Source organism: Triticum aestivum, chromosome 5D (genome assembly GCF_018294505.1).
Source record: "Triticum aestivum cultivar Chinese Spring chromosome 5D, IWGSC CS RefSeq v2.1, whole genome shotgun sequence".
Taxonomy (NCBI): Eukaryota; Viridiplantae; Streptophyta; class Magnoliopsida; order Poales; family Poaceae; genus Triticum; species Triticum aestivum.
Genome location: NC_057808.1, coordinates 357,680,017 through 357,702,371, shown reverse-complemented (window position 1 = coordinate 357,702,371; position 22,355 = coordinate 357,680,017). Strand labels below are relative to the sequence as shown.

Sequence of the window (22,355 nt, the reverse complement as noted above, 5' to 3'; positions counted from 1 at the left end):
AGAGGCACGGACGTGACTCTCGCGAAAGCACAACCGTGCCTCTCGCGGAAGCAAAACCATGACTCTCGCGAAAAAAATGCCTTTTTTTCCCTTTCCGAAGGCACGGCCGTGACTCTCGCGAAAGCACAACCGTGCCTCGCGGAAGCAAAACCGTGACTCTCGCGAAAGAAAAAAAACAGAAAACACGTTTTTTTTCGTTTTCGAAAGGCACGGTCGTGACTCTCGCTAAAGCACAACCGTGCCTCTCGCGGAAGAAAAACCTTGACTCTCGTGAAAGGAAAAAAAAAGAAAAACGCGTTTTTTCGCAAAAAAAATTCCCGATTTTTTTTTATCGAAAAGCTAAGGAAGTCCGTGGGAAAACCAAAACGTCGAAAAAAACCGTTTAAAAAGCCGAAAACGCGTGCGAAAAAATAAAAAAAACAAAATCTGGAGGGAGCGTCCAGAGCGCGACACGTGACGAATGGCTGAGAGCGCGCCAAGTGGCGCTGATCGTTGCGAGGCTCCCGAAAGAGCGCTCGTTAACTAGTTGCTCTCATTCCTAGCCAGCCGGGGCGCAGCCGCCTCCACCGTCGTACCTTCTGTGGAAACGGACCAGCTCCCTCCTCCTCCTCCTTTGCAGTCTCGTCGCGCCACCACTACGCAGAGTGCTCTCAGAAAAAATGCCAAAAGGGGGTGGGGTGGGGTCAAAATTCATTCCTACTTACTCAAAGAAAAAAAGAAAAGTTAATTAGTGAGAAATAAAAGCGTCGGCCGCCCCACGAGTCATTGGATGTGGCACAATCTAGTGGCTGAACGTCTCTCTCTACTTTGCAACAATGGTCTTGTTGTGGAAACATTTCAACAAAGGTTATGTTGCAGAATATATTTTTTGCAATCCGTTCCTAAATATAAGTCTTTGTAAAGATTCCACTATGAACCGCATACGGATGTATATAGATGTATTTTAAGTATAGATTCACTCATTTTACTCCGTATGTGGTCCATAGAGCAATCACTCCAAAGACTTATATTTAGGAACGGAGGGAGTAGGTTGTGTTGCGGGATTTTTTTTTTTTTGCAATAGAGTTTTTGTTGTAGATTTTTTTTGCAACAGGGGTTTTATTGCAGTTTTTTTTTGCAACAAAGTTGATGTTACAAAAGCTTGTCTAAGTTGCAGTTGTCGTTCACCGCAATGGTTTGCAACACCGTTGTTGTTGCAAGGGTAAAAAGCACGTGGTAGACAAAGGAAATAACGGAGCGTGTGAGAGCATGCGACGACCCATGGATCAAGGCAATCCAATGGCTGCGTGAGTGGCAGAACACTCCGCACGATCAGCCGGTAGAGCATTAGCGCCCGAAATAAAAGTGCCTCCTGTTGGGAAACCGGGTCATCGTGGGGTGGCGGCGCGCCTCGTGCGTGCAGCGCGGGGTATCCTCCCGTTTCCCTCATTTTACGTTAAGTGGGTACTTATCCCTTGACCACCTACCCTCTGTATAAAGCAATGAGGAGCCATTATTGTAACACCTGATCATTGATTAATAAAGCTGGTCTCCTTCATCTCTCTGTGTCATTTTACTTTCGCATACTTCGACTACTTCGTCTACGACGCTCGCTCTCGCTCCGCAACCTCGGACCGGACTTGCCGGCGGAGTTGCGGAACACGTTATCAGCACGCTTCGCTCCATCAACTCTCCGTCAAGCCTGCGTCAAGCCTGCATCACGCAGGCTTTCGTCGATCCCGTGGAGGTATAAGATCCGATCCCCACTCTTTGCAAAAATGGATTCCTCTCGTTACTACGATTCCGTTTTTGCGATTAGATTATTTTTTCGGATACATCTACCTATGGTGTGGATTTCTCTCCCCAATGTCGATGTTTTTGGATCACGAGAGACTTGTTGACTACACTATACGGGAGTCGGTACAGATCGTGATCCAGATGATCACGGTACCGCCGCGTTGTACCCGACGTACACGCGTCGTGACGTTCCGAAGACGCACGATCTTGCCATCCCGAGGCAGATGACGACGTCCCCGTCGCCAAGCGCTCGACTGCCGTCGCCGCGCTCGCGTGCCCGCTGCACGCGCCGCCCTGCTGGCCGCGACCCCGCTGGTTGCCGGCGCCGCCGTGCTGGCCGTCGCCGTGGCAGCACACCGCCCGCCGTGGCCGCGCGCGCTGCGCGCCCGTGGCCGTAGCCGCGCCGCGCTGGCCGTGCTGCTCAGGCGCGCCGCGCCGGGGCCGTGCCGCTCCGGCCGCGCCGCCGCGCCATGGCCGCGTGCCCCGCTGGCCGCGCCGAGGCCGCGCGCCCCGATGGCCGCCGCGTGCTGTGGCCGCAGCCGCCGCAGCCGCGTGCCGTGCCGGCCGCCGTCGCCGTGTGCCGGGGCCGCAGCCGCCGCCGCCGCGCACCGCGGCCCGCCGCCGCGCCGTTGACAGCTGCCCTTTTCCCCCGGTCGTCGCGCCCCGCTGGCCGGCCCGGCTGCCGCCGCCACGGCGTTTCTCGGGCGCTAGGGCAACCCTAGCGTCACCCTCCTGGTGGGCAGTGCAACGCCCCGGGCCGGCCTGCTGGGCCTGGCTGGACCGGCCCCTGATGGGCCTGGCCGTGGGCCTTCGGACATATAAAAAAAGAGGGTGGCGCCGGCTGCAGCGCGGCGAATTGCGTTTTAGCCCCTGGAGTTTCCTGTTTTTCTGCGTAGTTTATTCCTGCTGTAATATTTCGCATAGAAACCCCTGGAACTGTCTGTTTTCGCTGAAAATGCGTATTTAGGCTTATAAATGCCTCGGGAATTCAATTTTTGGGCTAGTTTTCACATACTAGATGCGCTTAACATGCTATCTTTTGTAACATGATATTATTGTATGATTTTACTGCTGTAGATTAATTGTTTAGCACTCTTAATCATTTAGTAAGTCATATAATAGCATGTTTTAAATATTGGAACGTCATTTTATTGAATAAGTTTATCAACATCGCTTTGTGCAAAAGATTACCTGCTGTAATCTCATGATTTTTGCATAAATCGCAGATGGCCGGAATTGTCCACAAGGAGTTTTCTGAGTTGGCCCAGACAGGGCTGAACTACCTGTCATGGTCCTCGGACTGCGAGATCTTTCTCCAGGGCAAAACCCTCCTGAGGGCGATCGGTAAGGGGGCCCAGCTGGCCGTCACTGATCCCAAGTTCGAGATTGAGAATGCGCAGGCTCTGCACTTTCTCCGTCATCACCTGTCACCTACTCTGAAAGATGAGTATATGGCTGAGCGCAGTGCTTCTGGCCTTTGGACCGCTCTTAAGCAGCGGTTTGAGCGGCTGAAGTACACTGTGAAGCCACGTGCAGAGGCAGAGTGGATCCGTCTGAGGTTTGCGGACTTCAAGACGGTTGGGGAGTACAATTCGGCTCTGCACCGGATTTGTACGACTCTTCGGTTGTGTGGTACTGAGATTACCGACTCCCAGAAGATTGAGAAAACCCTATCCACTTTCCACCCCGACGCGGTCCAGTCCTCACGGAACTACCGCCAGGGGAACTACACGAGGTATTCAGAGTTGATTGACATCCTCCAGGTGGCGGAGGCGCAAGATGAGGTTCTCAAAAAGAACTTTGTCGCGCAACCACTTGGGGGGAGTTCTCGCCAGGAGGTGAACGCTCTCAAAGTTCGCAAGCCTCAACAGAAGAAGAGGGGCCGGAAGGGCAAGAAGAAGGGCCCTCACCCCCCCCGCCCCGGCTAAGCAGAACAAGCCGGGCAAGGGAGGGCAAAGGCCTCAGGACTGCTTCCGTTGTGGCTCGGTGGAGCATTTCTCCCGCCAGTGCCGCGCACCACAGGAGGTCGTTGATGCATATAAGGCTCGAAAGGCGCGTGAGACGCACCTCGCCTTGGTTCAGGAGGGAGCTCCACCGGCGCCCATGGCGGCACCCGTGATGATTGCTACTCCCCCTGTTGCGCCTATAGAGGCGACCCCCGTGGTGCCCATCGCGGCAGCTTTGGCGGTCTCTACCGAGGCCCACGTCGCCATGGAGGTTGACCACATGGCCGCCTCGGCGGCGCCGCCACTAGACATTGATGCTGCCTCCAAGATAATTTCTGAGGAGGATCAGCTCACTAGTATGGAGATTGCGGCGGAAGTGAATGGCTTCTTCACCGAGTCCACTTAGCATACCTCTTTGGTTATCACGATTCCGTGCTTTGATACAATAAAATTGAATAAATTCGATTTGGTTGTAAGCTCTATGAGAGCATAAACTTATTCTTTACTTTGGCGATTGGATGACATTTATTCATTTATTCCATTATTTATACATGATAGCATGTTATGTTCTGAGATGTGTGCATTTATTTTTAATGTATTTTCTTCCTCATTACATTAATTAGATGTCATAATTTAGAACGCGTGTGGCGCCCGAATGGAGGAAACGTGCCTTGCCGATAGCGCCACCACTCATACCATTTTACGAGAAACTAAGTACTTTGAGTCCATTAAAAAATCTCCGGGAAGTATTATGACAATCGCCGGCTGCGGTTCTCACATAGTTGGCTCCGGACGAGCCACTATTATACTCCCCATGGGAACAACTTTGATCATTAATGATGCGTTGTTGTACCCGGAGTCGACTCGTACTCTATTGAGCTTTAGAGACATCCGCGCTAATGGTTTCCATGTTGAGACCGATGATGAAAACGGCAAGGAATGCCTACTCATCACAAAGCGGGATGCAGGTGGTAAACATGTTATCGAAAGGCTTCCTTCGTTTGACACAGGGCTATACTACACTAAGATAGTAGCACCGCCCGTGTACACTACCCTCAAGACCGTCTTTAGAAGCTCTGAACTCTTCTGCCTCTGGCACGATAGGTTAGGCCACCCCGGACTTAGGATGATGAGAAATATAATTAACAACTCGCATGGCCATAATGTTAACGTGAAGAACTTCCCGAATCCTGATGATTTCGTGTGCTCCGCATGCGCTAAGGGGAAGTTAGTCATTAGGCCATCACCCCTCAAGGTGAGGGATGAAATCCCCGCGTTCTTGGAACGTATCCAAGGGGACATATGCGGTCCAATTCAGCCCCTCACGGGCCGTTTCGGTACTTCATGGTGCTCATTGATGCTTCCTCTAAATGGTCCAATGTTTGCCTACTGTCAACAAGGAACCATGCCTTTGCAAAATTGATCTCACAGATCATACAAATGCGGAATAATTTCCCGGATTATCGTATAAAGTCTATTCGAATGGACAACGCCGGAGAATTTACTTCAAAGGCGTTCGATGATTATTGCATGGCAATGGGAATCAAAGTTGAGCACTCGGTACCACATGTTCATACACAAAATGGACTTGCCGAGGCATTGATTAAAAGAATTAAATTCATTGCCCGACCGCTCCTTCAGGGTTGTAATTTACCAACTACATGTTGGGGCCACGCGGTGTTACACGCGGCTAATCTCATCAACTTTCGACCGTCGGCCTACAACATCCACTCTCCTGTTCAACTTGCGCAAGGGTCGGCACCGAAAATTTCCCACCTTCGTAGGTTCGGTTGCCAGGTATATGTACCAATACCACCCCCTCAGCGATCGGCGATGGGCCCGCTCCATAAGTCGGGGATATACGTTGGTTATGAGACTGTGTCCATAATCAGGTATCTGGACCCCATGACAGGTGACTGTCACACGGCTCGTTTTGCTGATTGCATTTTTGACGAGGATCTTTTCCCGACTTTAGGGGGAGAGAATCAACCCCTTGATGCTAAAAGTCGAGAAATCACGTGGCAAGCCACGGGGATCCACGCTCATGACCCGCGCACTGCTGAAACTGAGAGAGAAGTCCAAAAGATAATAGATTTGCAGTCTTTAGCAAATCAACTACCCGACCACTTTAGTGACTTAAAGACTGTGACAAAATCGCATGTGCACGCGCGCAATGCACCGGAAAGGGTTGAAATACCGAAGAAAAATGATGGTATGCCCGCTCCCATCCAAAGGCCTAAAAGGACGAGAAATCCGGCTTCTCAAATCCCAAGTACTCGGGGACGCCCGACGAAAAAGGATAAGAGAGATTTATCACAGCCTGTCACCAAAGTACCCCAAATTGAAACGGGGAGCCAGTCGAGACCTGGCACAAGTACGGAAAATTCAGTGCACGAAATTCCGGACTTAAACTTTCCCATAGGGGAAACACCCAGCGGAGATGTGAGCGCACACATCGGCGCGGGAAATCTAAAGGACCTTGCTCCCATAATGGGAAATTTGGTAGAGCAAGTGTTTGCGCCTGATGCGCTCCATGACGAAATGGCCATAAATTATATTTATACGGGGGAGTCCCTGAACCAAGCAACGGTGATTGTCGACATCAACTTTGCTACGAAAATTGCCTCAATCATAGATCTTGACCCTGAGCCTAACACGCTCGCTGATTGCAAGAAAAGGTCGGATTGGAAAGATTGGCAGCAGGCAATTACTGCCGAATTATTATCTCTCAACAAAAGGAAGGTGTTCGGACCAGTTTGTCGAACTCCTCCCCACATTCGCCCTGTTGGCCATAGGTGGGTTTTTGTTCGAAAGAGAGATGAAAATAATAAGGTAGTACGGTACAAAGCAAGGCTCGTTGCTCAAGGGTTCACTCAACGACCAGGTGTCGATTTTGAGGAGACTTATTCCCCAGTCATGGATGGAGTTACCTTTAGATACTTGATCTCGATGGCAATAAACATGGGCTTGAAAATGAAACTAATGGATGTTGTCACTGCTTACCTATATGGTAACTTGGATTCGAACATATACATGAAGGTTCCAGAAGGTATCCCTGTTCCGAACCATGATAGAGCAAATAGGGGTCTATACAGTGTTCAACTTCAAAAGGCACTGTACGGACTCAGACAGTCCGGTAGAATGTGGTACAATCGCTTAAGTGATTTCCTTCATGAGAAAGGCTACACGAGCAATAAAGATTGCCCATGTGTTTTTATACGGCGATCCCAAGATGGATTCTGTATAATCTCGGTGTACGTGGACGATTTAAACATAATCGGTACACCTGAGGATATTGAGGAAGCGAGTTCCTACCTGATGTCGGAATTCGAGATGAAGGATTTGGGTAAAACCAAGTTCTGTCTAGGTCTGCAACTTGAACATTCCCCTGATGGGATTCTAGTGCACCAGTCGGCCTACACCCAGAAGGTGTTGGAAAGATTTGGATTTGATAAGGCATATCCTTCTAAGACCCCGATGGTCGGAAGATCTTTACAGCCAGACAAGGACCCGTTCAGGCCAAAGGAAGAGGGGGAGGAAACTCTGGGACCAGAGGTTCCTTACCTAAGTGCAGTTGGAGCACTCATGTACCTCGCAAATTGTACACGGCCAGACATTGCTTTCGCCGTCAGTTTGCTTGCTCGGTACAGTTCTGAACCTACCAAAAGACATTGGAAAGGTGTCAAGGACGTCTTCCGTTACCTGCAAGGGACCAAAGATCTTGGTCTATTTTATAAGAGGAATCAAGACCTATCTATTATAGGCTATGCCGATGCTGGGTACCTGTCGGACCCGCATGATTGCAAATCGCAGACTGGGTATGTTTTCCTTTGTGGTGGAACTGCGTTTTCCTGGAAATCGTCCAAGCAAACACTTGTGTCGACTTCCACGAACCACTCGAAAATCATGGCACTATTCGAAGCGTCAAAAGAGTGTGTATCGCTTCGGCGGATGATCGGCCACATTCAGCAGACATGTGGGCTGAACACCGTACAAACCCCTACCATTATCTATGAAGATAATGCTGCTTGTGTTGCACAAGTCCAGATGGGTTATGTGAAGAGTAACCTCACAAAGCATATTAGTCCCAAGTTCTTCTATGCACATGAGCTGCAACAGTTGAACGAGGTGAGAGTTTTGCATACTAAGTCCTGTGACAATCTTGCTGATAAGTTCACTAAATCATTACCGGCATCAACCTTAGAGAGGTGTGTGCGTGGAATCGGTATGATGAGACTTAGAGAGATGCAAGGTTCAGGGGGAGAAACTTCACAAACTCGTCGATAAAATCTCAATCCTGATGATCGAGTACTCAACTTGATGGTTGAGTGGATTGTACTCTTTTTCCCTTGAGTGAGTTTTCCTGATGTTTCTCACACGAGGTTTTTGACGAGGCAATTCGTGCAATACAACAACGTATACTGTGTGCTCTTTCTCCACATTTTTTCCCACTGAGTTTTTCGGAGTTTTGAGGCATGGATATACGGATAATTACCCAAGGGGGAGTGTTGGGAAACCGGGTCATTGTGGGGTGGCGGCGCGCCTCGTGCGTGCAGCGCGGGGTATCCCCTCCCGTTTCCCCCACTTTACGTTAAGTGGGTACTTATCCCTTGACCACCTACCCCCTATATAAAGCAACGAGGAGCCATCATTGTAACACCTGATCATTGATTAATAAAGCTGGTCTCCTCCATCTCTCTGTGTCATTTTACTTTCGCATACTTCGACTACTTCGACTACTTCGTCTACGACGCTCGCTCTCGCTCCGCAACCTCGGACCGGACTCGCCGGCGGAGTTGCGGAACACCTCCTAGGTACTTTTTCTTTTCTTTTCATGAAACACTGAGTTGACGAGGGGAAGGTCTGCCAAACTCAGAATTGTCTCTTGAGCAATTGTCTCCAACAGTAGGATCGGCATGTCAATTGCTGATTACTACCTCCTCCTGGTTTATAAGTCCTCTTAGTATTTTGTGCTAAATTTTGACTAAAGATTTAACTAATAAAATATTAATGCATGTCATCAAAAATTATATCGTTTGATTCGTATTTGAATATGGTTTTTAATTATATTATTTTTTATAACATGCATTAATATTTTGTTAGTTAAATTTAAGGTTAAAATTTGGCACAGAATACAAAGGGGACTAATAAACCAGGACGGAGATAGTACTTGATTAAATCCCATGCTAGGTTGCTTTGGTTTGTGCTTTTGTGGATGATCAACATCCAGGATTTGTCTTAAAGCATACACATGATGATAAATTTACTAGACGTACACAGCAGCCTTATGAGCTAGCTCAAAATATTTGTGCTCTCCCAGTTGTGTTATTTCTGCTACATAATACTTGCTGAATGGTCAAATGATTTCTCTGCAGCTGCATGTCAGAATGCGGGAGCTTCATTGGGCAGAATCAGTTGCAAGTGGGAAGAGGAAAGGTAGTGATAATGGAAGTTTATGGTGGGAGGTGAGGTGTTTTTTTGCACGATTTCAGTGGAGATCGAGAGCATGACGTCTCAGCTGGATCGGAAGTTGAGAGGCAAGCCGAGTCTCAGGTTCAAGATGGAATGCTTGAGCAAGCAAACCTAGGAGCTCAAAGCCTGGAACAAGATTAATAAAGAGGCAAAGTTCACATGCATATATGCTGTGTAGGTGGCCAGGGCGTTTTCAAGTTTCAAGTATTATTCTTTGTAGTTGGTTTTAAATTCATGCTTCAGCCAGTTCATATGTACTTCCTTCGTTCCAAAGTAAGTGTCTCAAGCTTAGTACAATTTTATACTAAAGTTAGTACAAAATTGATACACTTATTTTAGGGCGAAGGGAGTAGTTGGCACTTAAATACTGAATTAATGCTTCAGCCAATTCATCTAAAAGTCCAAAGTCCAAACTGATGAAGAGGATCCAGTTGAAGCAGCTCTCTTGCTTAGCTTTCATCTACTTTTTCTTTTTTGAAGGAATCAAAGAGCAAAAGCCCACTATATGAACGCGTGCAAAATTTTCTTACACCCAACACAAGTTCTGCACAAAACATTTAGTATAACGCACCACTGAACTGAGCAATCTATTCATTTATTTAGGCATGGTATGTGGAATCGTACACTTATTTGGTTTCTATATAACGCTTGGCCGGTTGCAAACTGATCAGACAACCGAGCTACACGGTGACTTTACTATGCAACTACTAAGTTCCTCGCCTCGACACTGAATGTGCACCACCATAACGTACGCACTTGTCATAAATTACATTTCCTGCGTCATGCATTGTGATGACGTCTCTGCGGAGTACAGGCTACAGCTTAGCGAGGGTCTGGCTGTATGCTGGATCGATGCAGACGACGACCTGAAGATGTTCCACAAGGAAATTTGTAAGCTACATCAGCGTAGACGAGAACGGGCTCGTTTGTGGTTACAGAGATGGTGGGGTGGTACCTTGCCGACGCTCTTGCCAGAATGAAGATACTCTACAGCATCCACCGCGGAAGCAACGCCCAGGAATTTCTTAGGGTCGAGCGAGACCTGTCGTATGCGGTGTGACATGTGAAGCCAAGTTGTTAGAACAGAGAAAATACAAGCATGTGCAGATTTGATACGATTTTCTGTAGCAATGAGCTATTGCTGGGTGCGGGGAGAGGTAACATGAAGAACAGCAAGTCAAGTCCCATTCAGTGATGATCTAACGGGAAAGTAAATGGAAAACCCAGAGGATCACGAAGGTTGTTGCTAGTTCCAAGTAGTTCTCAGCTCAGGTGAAATGAAATTGGCGACTATTTGGACTGATGCCAACATTTGGCACGGCTCCGTTGATTTGGCAGAAGCAAAAATGGCAAAACCAGTGACAAAAATCTTGTTAAGTAATCTACCCTTCCTCCCTTTATATGATTTGTGGGGCCAGCATCGGCAACCCACATCTTTGCTTGGTTTTGTAATTCGGCCATTGTTTGACATGTGTACCTACTTTAAACAGGACCACCAATTGGCAGGGTGAATTAGGGTGGCACTCAAAGCCCCGAACACCCGCAGTTTTTCTCAATTAATGTCACGCAAAGTAGAAAACAGCAAACACATAATATGAAGCGTACCTTTAGCTTTCCAGAGGCATACAACTCAAATAGTTTGTCAAGATGATCTTGCCACATGTGAGCATGTTGAACCAGGAAAAATCCAGCCTGAAATTGGAGAGGAAGAAGTTCATAGTTTTCTGCAACGGGATGGAGTTCATAGCTCTAAAGAGTACACTAGGACAGAGTTCTATTGGATCCAAATCTATCTATACGGCTTAACATCTGTCTTGTATAGTTTATGAAGTATGCATGGAAGTACTCCCTCCGTTCCTAAATATTTGTCTTTCTAGAGATTTTAACAAGTGACTACATACAAAGCAAAATGAGTGAATCTATACTCTAAAATATGTCTACATATATCCGTATGTTGTGTCCATTTAAAATGTCTAGAAAGACAAATATTTGGGAACGGAGGGAGTAGTTTGCAGCTTCTGAAAGGTCTGATACGATATTAAAAAAAATGGTATTTCTAGACCTAGATCCAGATAAAGAGATTCCAACCATAGCTAAAGGTTGCTGCTTGTCTATTGCTTTGGTACACAGAATTTCGAGCATATGGACCAAAATACCATGTTTCTTTTAATACTACAGTAAGGACTAGCTGGATGCCGGTGCACTGTCGAGGAGGCCCTTTTAGTCTTGCTGAGAGAACTCTTGTGGTACATACGAACAATGTAACACATAAATTTTCAACACAGACGGCATTATTTCTTTGTATGATATCCAACTGCTAAACTTTACGTGATGATTTGGATCTAGGAGAACCCAAGTTTCGCGATCAACTTATTGAATGAACATTGAGTACAAAGAAAGTATTCCTATATGCCAACTAAGAAAATCAGATACTGTGCTGCACACATACCACAGTTTGACTTTTAGCAAGAATCTTCTCACATAGTCCAGTGTAGTTCTTCGGCTTCCATCCCTCCTCTCCTTGATACTAAAAAAACATCAAGGGTTGTTCAGTACCAGTTGGTATCAGTTCATCCCTAAGATATGTCATCTTAGTAAAAACAGCTACAATGAAAACAGGATTGGCCGACACTAATTCAGATAGGTGGTATGTGCAAACCAAGATAGATCAATGATTTCCCTAGGTGCACTCCATGCCTCCAGTTTAAATACAGATGCATGATGGGAATATATTATGTAATAATGTTAGCAAGGACTCTTCAGAATATTCTCAGGAGGGTGCTTATTCACTCCACCAAATGAAAACACACAAATCATAAAGCTTTTCACAAAAATTTCAATATCCCAGTACATGATAATTCAAACGAAATAATTTTCAGAAGCTGTCAACATTACCTGAGAGATCATACCAATTACAATGAGGCGTCCATGGACTGCGAGCGCATTCAAGCACAAATCAAACATGTCCCCACCTACAGATTCATATATAATATCTACACCTTTTGGAAACTCCTTTTCCAGAACCTGGAATCAAGCATTCAAACAATCAGTGATTACTGAACACACTGAGAAGAACAAATAAGGGATCAGTGAAAATAATAGTCAATTGAAACCTATGATTTTGGCAACATAGTACTGGTTATAGTCATTCTCTGCGGAGACATTACAGCATAAATGTAATTAAAGCATTCCCAACCAACATTGTGCATCATCTGTGGCACGTGAAAGGCTATACAAGTGTAAGAATTAATTTCTTGGAAGATTATATTCTGGTAAGCAAGTAGAGGTAGGATACAAGCGCACAAAAAATTAGATGGTAGACGGGCTAGAGAATATACCCAGCACAATTTGCAAGTCTACCAAGAAAGGTAATGCTATAAAAAAATTAGAGCATTTGAATTTGAAGCGGCGGAAATATGAAAAGCAGAGAGAGAAGAAAGCTTACATCTTTGATCTTCTCATGCTGGTAGTTGATAACTCGATCAACACCTAAGGAAGCTAGAAATGCAGCCTTACTTTCGCCACCACATGTGGCAACAACCTTGTTGCCTGCTAGTTTTGCAAGCTAGTGAAGTAACAGAAGAAATATTCAGAACATAAGGATATGGTTAGGTACTAAATCCAATAACAGTTGCTTAACAAAAATGAAAAATACATAGACAAAAGAGAGAACCTTGCCCATGTCCTAGAAATACCATATGTATTGCATGGCCAAAACATGGCCCCAAATGCTAGTTAACTATGAAAGACGAACTATACATGTCCCAACTGCATGAAATTGTTATCTTGTGCAAGTTTCAAACGGCAATGTCAAACATTATATTTATACGCTTAGGTAAACTGTGGAAATGGATGAACAATTGAGCATAACATCAAACAAAAATAATCATATAAGTAGTATCAAAATAGCATCAGCCCACCTGAACCGCGAACTGTCCTGTTCCACCAGCAGCTGCTGTAACTAAAACAACTTGCCCAGATGTCATTTGACCTGCCTAAAGGCAGCAGAAATCAACTTAGATCAGAACAGGAAGGAATATATATTCAAAATTCAAAAGGTTAGTTGACTAAATATAAGGTCAAAGTCGCAAGGTATGCGACCAAAAAAGTGTATCAAAATAACCTTTTCAAGAGAAATTGAAGCGGTCAATCCTGATGTTAGCATAGCAACAACCTCCGGGTCTGGTCTTGGCACCGGAAGAAGATGTTTGGCTGGAACCTTTCATCAGAAAGATGTAAAGACTAATATTATAACTGGCAGACGAGGTGATAGTATTCTGAGGTACAAACTCAAAAGACTGGAGATGTTTTCACTCCAAGGAGGACAAGGTTAGTCGGCAATTTGTTGTGTAGCAAAAAGATATGGGCGTAGACCGCAATACCATCGTAAATTCAGCATAGCTTCCAAAAGTCATAAGGGCCACAGGACTGCCAACTTTGACATGGCTCACTGCATCTCCAACAGAAGCAACAATTCCCACAGCCTGCAGATATTAAAATTCTCATGAGAAATTCTAATCGCCCAACAAAGATGTCAAGAGAAAACTTTCCGTATTTTCAGGCAGCAACATAGTTAAGTATCACAACACCTGTGTAGCAACAGCATATTAAAATAAGCGCAACAATTTTTTCGATGCAAGTACGTGACATACCAGTTTGTTTTTGTTTAAGTACCAACCATAATTTAAATCGTGATTCAGTTTCACAACACAAGAAGTTATGGAAGTAAAGCTGATTAAGATTTCCCCTTTTGCATCATGTGCAATCATAGCCCCCAAAGATTAAGATTTGCATGACTGATTTATGAGCCAGTACTTGGGTCTCGACAGGATATCTTGCTCGATTGGTTGGACTAAACAAGTGTTGGTGAATTCACTCCTCTCCTCCTCGTACTTGTGTTAGGCTCCGTTTAGCATCACGGTGGAATATCATAACCTGGTTTGGCTAACCAGCGTTTGCCTATTTTACCGTTTCTTACTTTGTTTAACCAACTTATTATTAATTCCATGGCTAGTTTTCCGCAGCAGAATATAAAATAGGTTCAGCACAGCACAGTTCAACAACCGCAAACTGAGCCTTAAGTGTGTAGCTTATCTGCTTATGAATGAAGATATGATTTGCTTCTGAGTTCTGATTCCAGCAAGTAGTTGTTTATATTTACCTCCGAGAATCTGATAGCAAGATGTCATGCTTCTGATTCAGTACGAGCCATGTATTTTTTTTTTCTCCCTCCCTCCACATTTTGTAGCATAGTAAACTAGAAGTATGGTATGTATAGCAAGCGAACGAGTAGTCAACTAGTCGCAACTAGTCTATGAGCTGCTACCCAGCAACTAGACTTGACTTGAGTCTTGACTTGTAAACCCCATCGAATGATGTGTGCGAGTTTATCCTACAATTATCTGTACAAATTGCACTATCAATGGAATCATTATGTTGTACTCCCTCTGTAAATAAACTAATAAAAGATCGTTTAGGTCACGAAAGTAGTGATCTAAACTATCTTATATTAGTTTACAGAGGGAGTAGAATTCTTAATACATATGCAAAAAAAGCATTATTGCCAGACATTGCTTAGAAGATTTAACTTGTATGGATCGCAGTTGGTTTGACAAGAATATTGCCGATCGTTTCAGTATGTCAAGGATTAAGGGTGTATCCACAATTTATTTAGAGTTACGTAATAGCCTATTTCTTGTACCATGTCTCTATCTGGTGAAATTCTGAGTCAAAATGTCAAAATATGGAAGCATATGCTGCGTTGTCAGAAATTCCGAATGATGGTGTAAGTTGTTACACAAAATAACATCTTAAGAACGTTATCCAACATTGAGGACGGCACTAACATAGACATGTAATAATATGGATCACCTCAAAACCAGCATCGAATGGAAGGCGTGCAGCAGTTTCTTTAGCACTACCACTGAAATACCGTCCGGAGCTGAAGTTTACCTGCATGACATCATTAAAAGCTTCCAGCAGTTAATCAACAGGGAGTCAAAGAAAAGCAATTAGACACTAAAATCCAAGGACTTACATCACTAGCATTTACACCAGCGTATATTATTTTAACTAGCGCACTTTGTGGTTCAATGGGCAATCTCAATCGCACACGATCAATTCTTGTAGCATTGCGGAAATTATGGCTGAGTGTGTGAACAACTCTACAAAATCATAGAGACAATCATTAGTGTTGAGATCTCATATAGTGTGAAAGACGATAACTGACAAAGTATTGCTATTAGGGAATTTTGTAGTGTAGAAACTTAATTGACAAGCAATACAGTGTCGAGATCACATATAGTGTTAATGGTTTTTGGATACTTTTGCTGTTATACCTCTGAGGTCTCATCTATGTTGCTGATAAACAACATATATTTCAGAAACAGACATTCATAACATCTATAAGAAACAGAATAATATTTTGTGAATATCAATCCATTGTTACGCATAACAGAGTATGTAATTATTCAAAAGAAAACTTTGCAATATGTGATTACTGCACAATTCTGATGGTTAGATTTGGTCATTTAATCAAAAGGGAAGTTTTCAGTTTAACTTTCTACGAGTTCCTGAAACTGAATGAGTGGAATTATTCACACAAGTTCTTGTGGGATGTAAAAACTGCATAGGAAGCATCTTGACCAAAGATAACCTGAAAGGTAGGGGGTGGAAACGAGATCAACTTGTCATTTTTGTGGACAGGAGGAAAGCATCAACCACTTGTTTCTGGTGTGCCCTTCGGCTAGGTTTAATTTGGAATATAATCTGGTGTGCATTTGATTTGCCTTGTGTTCCTAGAACTGTGCCTAAATTGAGCAGGACTGGTTGAGTAGGTGGCAAGTGACATTTGCAGAAGAGCCGATGGTAGAGGCCTGCCAACGAGTACAGGCTTGAAGGTTCTCCGTTGCTGCAATGGGGAGAGAGATGCAATGACAGGAATGTTTTGAGATGTTCCGCAAGAGCACGCATGGAAGATGAACTTCAGCAAGCTTTTGCTGGAGAGCATCTACTATTTCTCAGTCTTATGTGAGAACTTATGTAGTGAGCACCTGTGCTATCTCGAGGTGTGGCTCAGTGGGTTTGAATTGTCAGTTTGCTGTAAGTCATTCGCTCTCTTTAACATTTTCCGTTTAGAACTGTAACAAACTTCTACCTTTTGGGGGAAAACCCTCTTTTATCGGAGAAATTGGAGATATCATTTCAAAATCAAAATTGAGGGTATTTTTGAGTGTCGTCTTTCAAGAAAGCTTGAACCCTCCAATATGACAAATGGAAGTAACAAAATTAGCTATTTGGTCAAGTATTCTACCAGGCTACTAGCAAGAAAAGAACACTAGAACAGAAATCAGAATATCAGAGATTTTCTTTCAATCCGCAAACCTTGCAACAAAGTAAAATAGTACTCCCTCCGTCTAAAGGACTTCTCTAGAGAGTGCAGACACATAGTTAGAAAATACTGCAAGCTATGAAAATCATGTATCTAAAAGTTATTCACTTCCTGTTTAAGGGATTGATTCAGTGACTTTAAGCATTTTAGGATAGAATCGTACGAGAAAAAAAATGTACTACTGGGGATTAGAGAGTTGTGTTGTTGTTTACTTGAGAATATTCCAAGTGCTTACAAATATAAATATAACATAGCAGGACTACTTACATCTTCTCATAAAACTCAGGTGTTTGGATGCTAGGAAATACATTCTTTGTTACTGTTCTTTTTGACTTGGTATAATTCAACAGATATTTTCTTTGTTCCTCTGCTGATGGCCAATATTCCATCCCTCTCCGCTTAGTTATCCAAAGGCAAGCACCAGCTTTGCTCTCATCTTTTATAAGTTCAAATGCACCTAACCAAAATAGAAGGGGTTCGTTTCAGATAACAATTAAGAGAAAGAGAGAAAACATCATACGAAAGACATAATGCATACCTAGATATGACAGTAAATACCTAAACTTCTAGGTTGCTAAACATGTAGAAATGGTGGGCCGAACCATACTCACCTAGCAGGGATGTTTGACATGGACAAATTGATGCGCTCCAGCAAAGCGATAGCAATATATGCAAATTTACAGTTAAGCTCTTTAGCCTTTTAATGTTTGCAAATCAGCAAACCCCATACCCCATATTTTTGAGATATCATCACTGACATTCCATTCCCACATTCAGTTGGTCATGTTGTCATCAATTGATAAGTGAATAGAACAGACATGAAACATATGTTTAGGACTCACTGGTTCTACAAACAAATAGACCTTCTGGCAGGTGGTATTCCAAACAAAACCAGGTTCTGGTGATTTTCTACTGTCATTTCAACCATCTCTGCAAACCACACAAAGTTTTGGCCAGCCCTCACTCATACAAATTGAAGGGCAGAAATTTGAAGTTCTTAAGCTTGAAGAGTCAAGTGAGCATGTATTTTATCAATTTATAATAATATACCCATAAATGTACAAATGCCTATGTTAATTTTCATCATTTAGAACATCCCACCTCAAATAAAGATTCGAACAATTCATCGAAGACCAAATAGTAGCATGTGATAACTGTGACGCATACAATATGGAAAAATGCTGAAAGTACATGACATATTTAACTACAGCTTTAAAAGGTGAGATGTAGTATACCATTAACAACTTCCTCCATCTTCAAAAATCCACCAGTTGCATGTACTATTTTTTGATTTATTTGCTCAGCCATATTAGTCTGAACAAACTGCATACCACAAATAACACTAATGAAAGATCATCATGGCCTTTGTCCCTTCCAGCTGTTACTAATGAGATAAAATAATATGCTAATCTGTCTGGAATAGTTAGTTGGATTCTAAATTATACTCCAACCCCTGCAAATTAAATCAAATAGTGGACATCCTCAAATTTTCTAAGATGGAATTATCGATAAAGTTTGGCATTTGGCCCACTTAGTTGGTTTTGCCATTTAGCTCAACTACATGTCTATACCAATCTATCTCAGGTAAAGAAAGGAGGACTGCGTAAGAGTAAGATTTCCTGTGTGAATGGTTGGTGCTGAAAGATATTTACCCCTGGTACTTGACATCGCAATAGCTGCACTATCTGGTTAATCTGGTGACTTTTCAAGTTGATAGGAATTTACGTACTGGATAAAACATTGTGCTCTACTGTACGTCTGTACCATTGTCAAGTTAATATCTTGACAGACTATAAAACCCATCAGCAGATTCCCACAAGATTAGAATGGAAAAAATGCACAGCACTAGCTGAACTAATATGGCAAGCAAACTCAGTATGTGGTAGAAAAATAAATAAACAGACAAATAATATATACTCCCTCTGTAAACTAATATAAGACGTTTTAGATCATTAGTTTACAGAGGGAGTACATAATAGTATAATAATTGCCACCCATCATGCAATTCGTTAATACCTCGGGGCAGAGCACGTTGACACGAACACCATGGCGTTTCAATGGAGCAAGTGATCTAGTAAACATAACAACACCACCTGCCGAAAATGAAGCTTGAGATCACAAAATGCACACATGCTTCAAATATATCATCATATGACATAAAGGACTAGAAGTTAATACTAAAACGTGTAGGCAACAGCATGTAACATTCTATATGACCGAAATATGAACTTTTGTACAGGTTATGGTAGCATGTATCTTGAACCATGTAGAAAAACAATCAGCATGAATATAAATTTCAATAAAACCAACATTCATAATTGGAATTCATATGTACTTTGGCCTTGCATCGGCACTGTGATCTGCTGCCAGAGAAGAAAAAGTAGAAGTATACAGGATGGTGTATGAACCTTTTGTCCCAGTATATATGGGATCGGCGAACATGGGATAAAGGCCCGCAGCTGAACCAATATTGATTATGACACCAGGCTTCTTCCGGGATCGCATTATTTGACTCTGGTGAATATATCCAACAGTAAGTTTTGTGCATATGGCATTTGGATGAAGTAGAAACAAGTAACATGTATAACAATTGATATTATCTTCCGAATTATTCCAAGATAAAAAAATCAAAAATCCTCTTCCGGCTCCAAAGGAAACCATAAGGACAGGCCACGTTATGACAAAATCAGTACCACTTAATTTCCTTGAGTAATGGTTAATGGAAACAAATAAAGGGAAACCCAATACTTTCTTCCCTTAAACAACTGAATCAACAGACAATTAAAGCCTATGCAGAACTTCTGGGTTATATTATTTAGTATGTCTAAGTAATAAGAAAGCTTAGACAGCACGAGATAGGATATTTGGCTTCCGGGCTCCATGGAGCCCGGACTTTTCTAAAATTCAAAAGCTGACATTTTAAAGTTAAAAAAACTGAAAATAAATACACAGGTACTTGGAGATGTATACTGCATGTGTATAAAATTTTATTATGAAATGCGTTTTTAAGTGAGCTGTGTAAAAAAAATCATGTACTTTTATAGTGAATGGTACATATGCTACAAACACATGATTTTGTTACTTTTTTGTAGCTCGCATGAAAATGTATTTCACCATGAAATTTTACAGAAAAGTAGTATACATCCATAGGTACGTGTGTATTTTTCTCAGATTTTTTTAAAATCTAGAAATCAGTTTTTTTTTTCAAAGCCAAGCTCCATGGAGCTCAGGAGCCAAACACAATTTCCATAGACAGCACTCAGTGTTACTACAAGATTAGCAGATTGAGTTACTGAACAAATAAATTTAACAATGTTATTGCAATAGTCAACACTTACTGCAATGCGAGTACCATCAATAACAGCGACAAAGTTCACATTTATGGCATGCCTCCATGTCCTAGTTCCGTCAGATATATCATCATAAACTAATGTTTTGTTGGCAATTCCAGCACAATTGATGCAGATATCTAGTCCACCATATGTGTCTACATGTTTCGCAAAAGCAGCAGCTAGATCACCTGCATATCAAATCACTGTAACTTCAAATCACGGAAAACCTGAAGAGCAGCGAAATCATGCTGTTATTTAACATTTGAAACCATACGACAAGTAATCCGCATGACAAAACAAATCAGAACACACCAGAAGAATTTTTGTAATGCCTGACGTGCAAAAATAAAAATAAACAAAGCCCTGTTAAAAGAGATTTGATGCTTCTTTAAAGTGAACGGAAATAAATACCATATTGATGCATTAGGTATTAAACCTAGATAGTAGAAATACAGCAGAGATGGTTGGTATTTGTTAGCTTTGTTTGGCAGTATTTTCAGCTTGTGCTTAGAAGGCAAAAGATTGAGATTAGATGTAACACCAGACATGCATGATCTCTACAAAGGTATGGTCTTCATATCACATTTAGAACGTAATGCTTGACAAGTATACTGTATGACTGAAGTGACGCTTGTCTTACCATACTTTGATTTGATGCACTTATTTTTCTAAAAGTATTGCATCAACAAACAGTTAAAAAGTAGGTCCTCATGCAAATTAACTGCTCTTTGCTTGCTTCCCCTAAAACAACTCTTACCTTCAATAGAAACATCACACTTGACGAATATGGCAGACGGTACTCCAACATCTCCATGAAACTTTTTGTTTTCCTTTTGAACTAGCGAAGTGACTTCTCTTCCATTTTGTTCAGAGAAATCGACCACAGTCACAAATAGACCCTTTTGTGCAAAAGCGATGCAGAGCGCTTTCCCTTCAGAAAATCAAAAAGGAGTTAGCGGTCGATATGTTAATGCAATGCAATCTACTAAAATGATTGCCCTGCACAGAATCAAGTTGATGAGGAAAGGCGAGCAATATAAACAATTCAAAGGTCAGCACGTCATTTTGAGTTTTTGACATAGTAACTGACAGGTACCAAATACCGATACCATACAGGTGCAGGTATAAATTGCCTGTTACCATGGTAGTATATCTCATAAATCTTGAGACATTTCTTGCTGTGTACGGGGCCACGGGCACAACAACCGTACACAATTTAGTTCTGTCGGTGTGGCGTTCATAGTTCAAGTACACGTTAGTAAATCAATCCATTATTGCAGGAAGAAGTACAACTGCATGCGTCCCCGTTCGTTCATTTGTACAAGCACAATGATGTTGCAACTGTTATCCAATGCTTTCCAGGCAGTAACCCATCAGCTCATCACCACCAGATCAAGTACCACCCGGCGTAATTAGCCCACCCCTACCCAGTTCCCGCATCGAGCTCTCACCAACAGGTTACACTAAGCAAATCCGCTCCAGCTCACAGGTCAACCCGCAATCAAGCATCCCCCAGCCAGTAGCAACCGCGCTTGGCCACGCAGAACAGCGGTAAGGGCGCATCAGATCAGAGCCAGAATTTCGGCGAAGACGCACGCCCACGCGCGGACGCGGGGAAGGAAGAGGTAGGGCGTTCCCTTACCGATGCCGGAGGCGCCGCCGGTGACGAGGGCCGACATGCCGGGCTTCAGCTCCATCTCGCCGGCGCGGTGGGGGGAGACCGACCAGCTTCAGGCGAGCGAGCGAGAGAAGCACGGAGGGAGACGGGGCGGTACGGGGGAGAGGGGAGTGGGTATGGGCAGCACGGCCGGCCTGCGGAGCTGCCGAGGCGGGAGCTGTCTGCTGGGGGAGACGAAGTCGTCCCGTCCTTCTTCCTCCGTTTGATCTGTTTGGGATTTGGGAGGAGAGAGTGATCCGATTGGGGAAGTGACGGCAAGCTCCGTGACCGGCGAGGACGCGAATGGGGTGATCCAACGGCGCCACAGGCGAGTTGGGCGTGGCCGGTGATTATTTTTTATTTTATTTTCGGGAACACCAGTATGGTGTTGGAACACCAGTATTTTATTTTATTTTATTTTTTATTTTAAAAAGATCATCCGGGCCGCGAGTCGTAAGATTTGCCGCATCAAGCGGTCGAGCGCGTCCCAACATTGCAACACAGGTCTTGTTGCAGAATTTTTTGCAACAGTTGTTTTGTTGCATTTTTTTGCAACTGAGTTTCTGAGTTTCTGTTGCAATTTTTGTTTTTGCAACCGAGGTCTTGTTGCAGAAAATTTTTGTAAGAGAAGTTTTGTTGCAAAACGTAGACCTGTCGTAGACCATTGCAACACTATATATGTTTCAGAAACATAGCTCCTATTGCAAAAGCGCGTTTGACAAGGATGATATGCGGGCTTTCAGTTGGACACGTGTCACGCAGCGAAGGTGGCGGACGCGACC

The 22,355-nt window shown here is 43.4% G+C and overlaps 1 protein-coding gene across 1 annotated transcript; it reads right to left on the bottom strand.

Moving 5' to 3' along the window:
• Nucleotides 1–9,768: 9,768 nt before the first annotated feature.
• On the bottom strand, nt 9,769–21,862 carry LOC123121740 (prostaglandin reductase-3). Its single transcript, XM_044541766.1, has 18 exons — nt 21,559–21,862; nt 20,674–20,847; nt 19,923–20,104; nt 18,993–19,098; nt 18,601–18,677; nt 17,820–17,907; nt 16,852–17,041; nt 15,232–15,358; nt 15,066–15,146; nt 13,577–13,678; nt 13,318–13,413; nt 13,115–13,189; nt 12,640–12,759; nt 12,090–12,218; nt 11,644–11,721; nt 10,800–10,886; nt 10,150–10,236; nt 9,769–10,060 (listed from the first exon to the last, which is right to left on the bottom strand). Exons 1-18 carry the CDS (start codon nt 21,611–21,613, stop codon nt 10,010–10,012), a joined length of 1,905 nt encoding a protein of 634 aa, XP_044397701.1. The 5' UTR covers nt 21,614–21,862; the 3' UTR covers nt 9,769–10,009.
• Between the last annotated feature and the right edge of the window lie 493 nt (nt 21,863–22,355).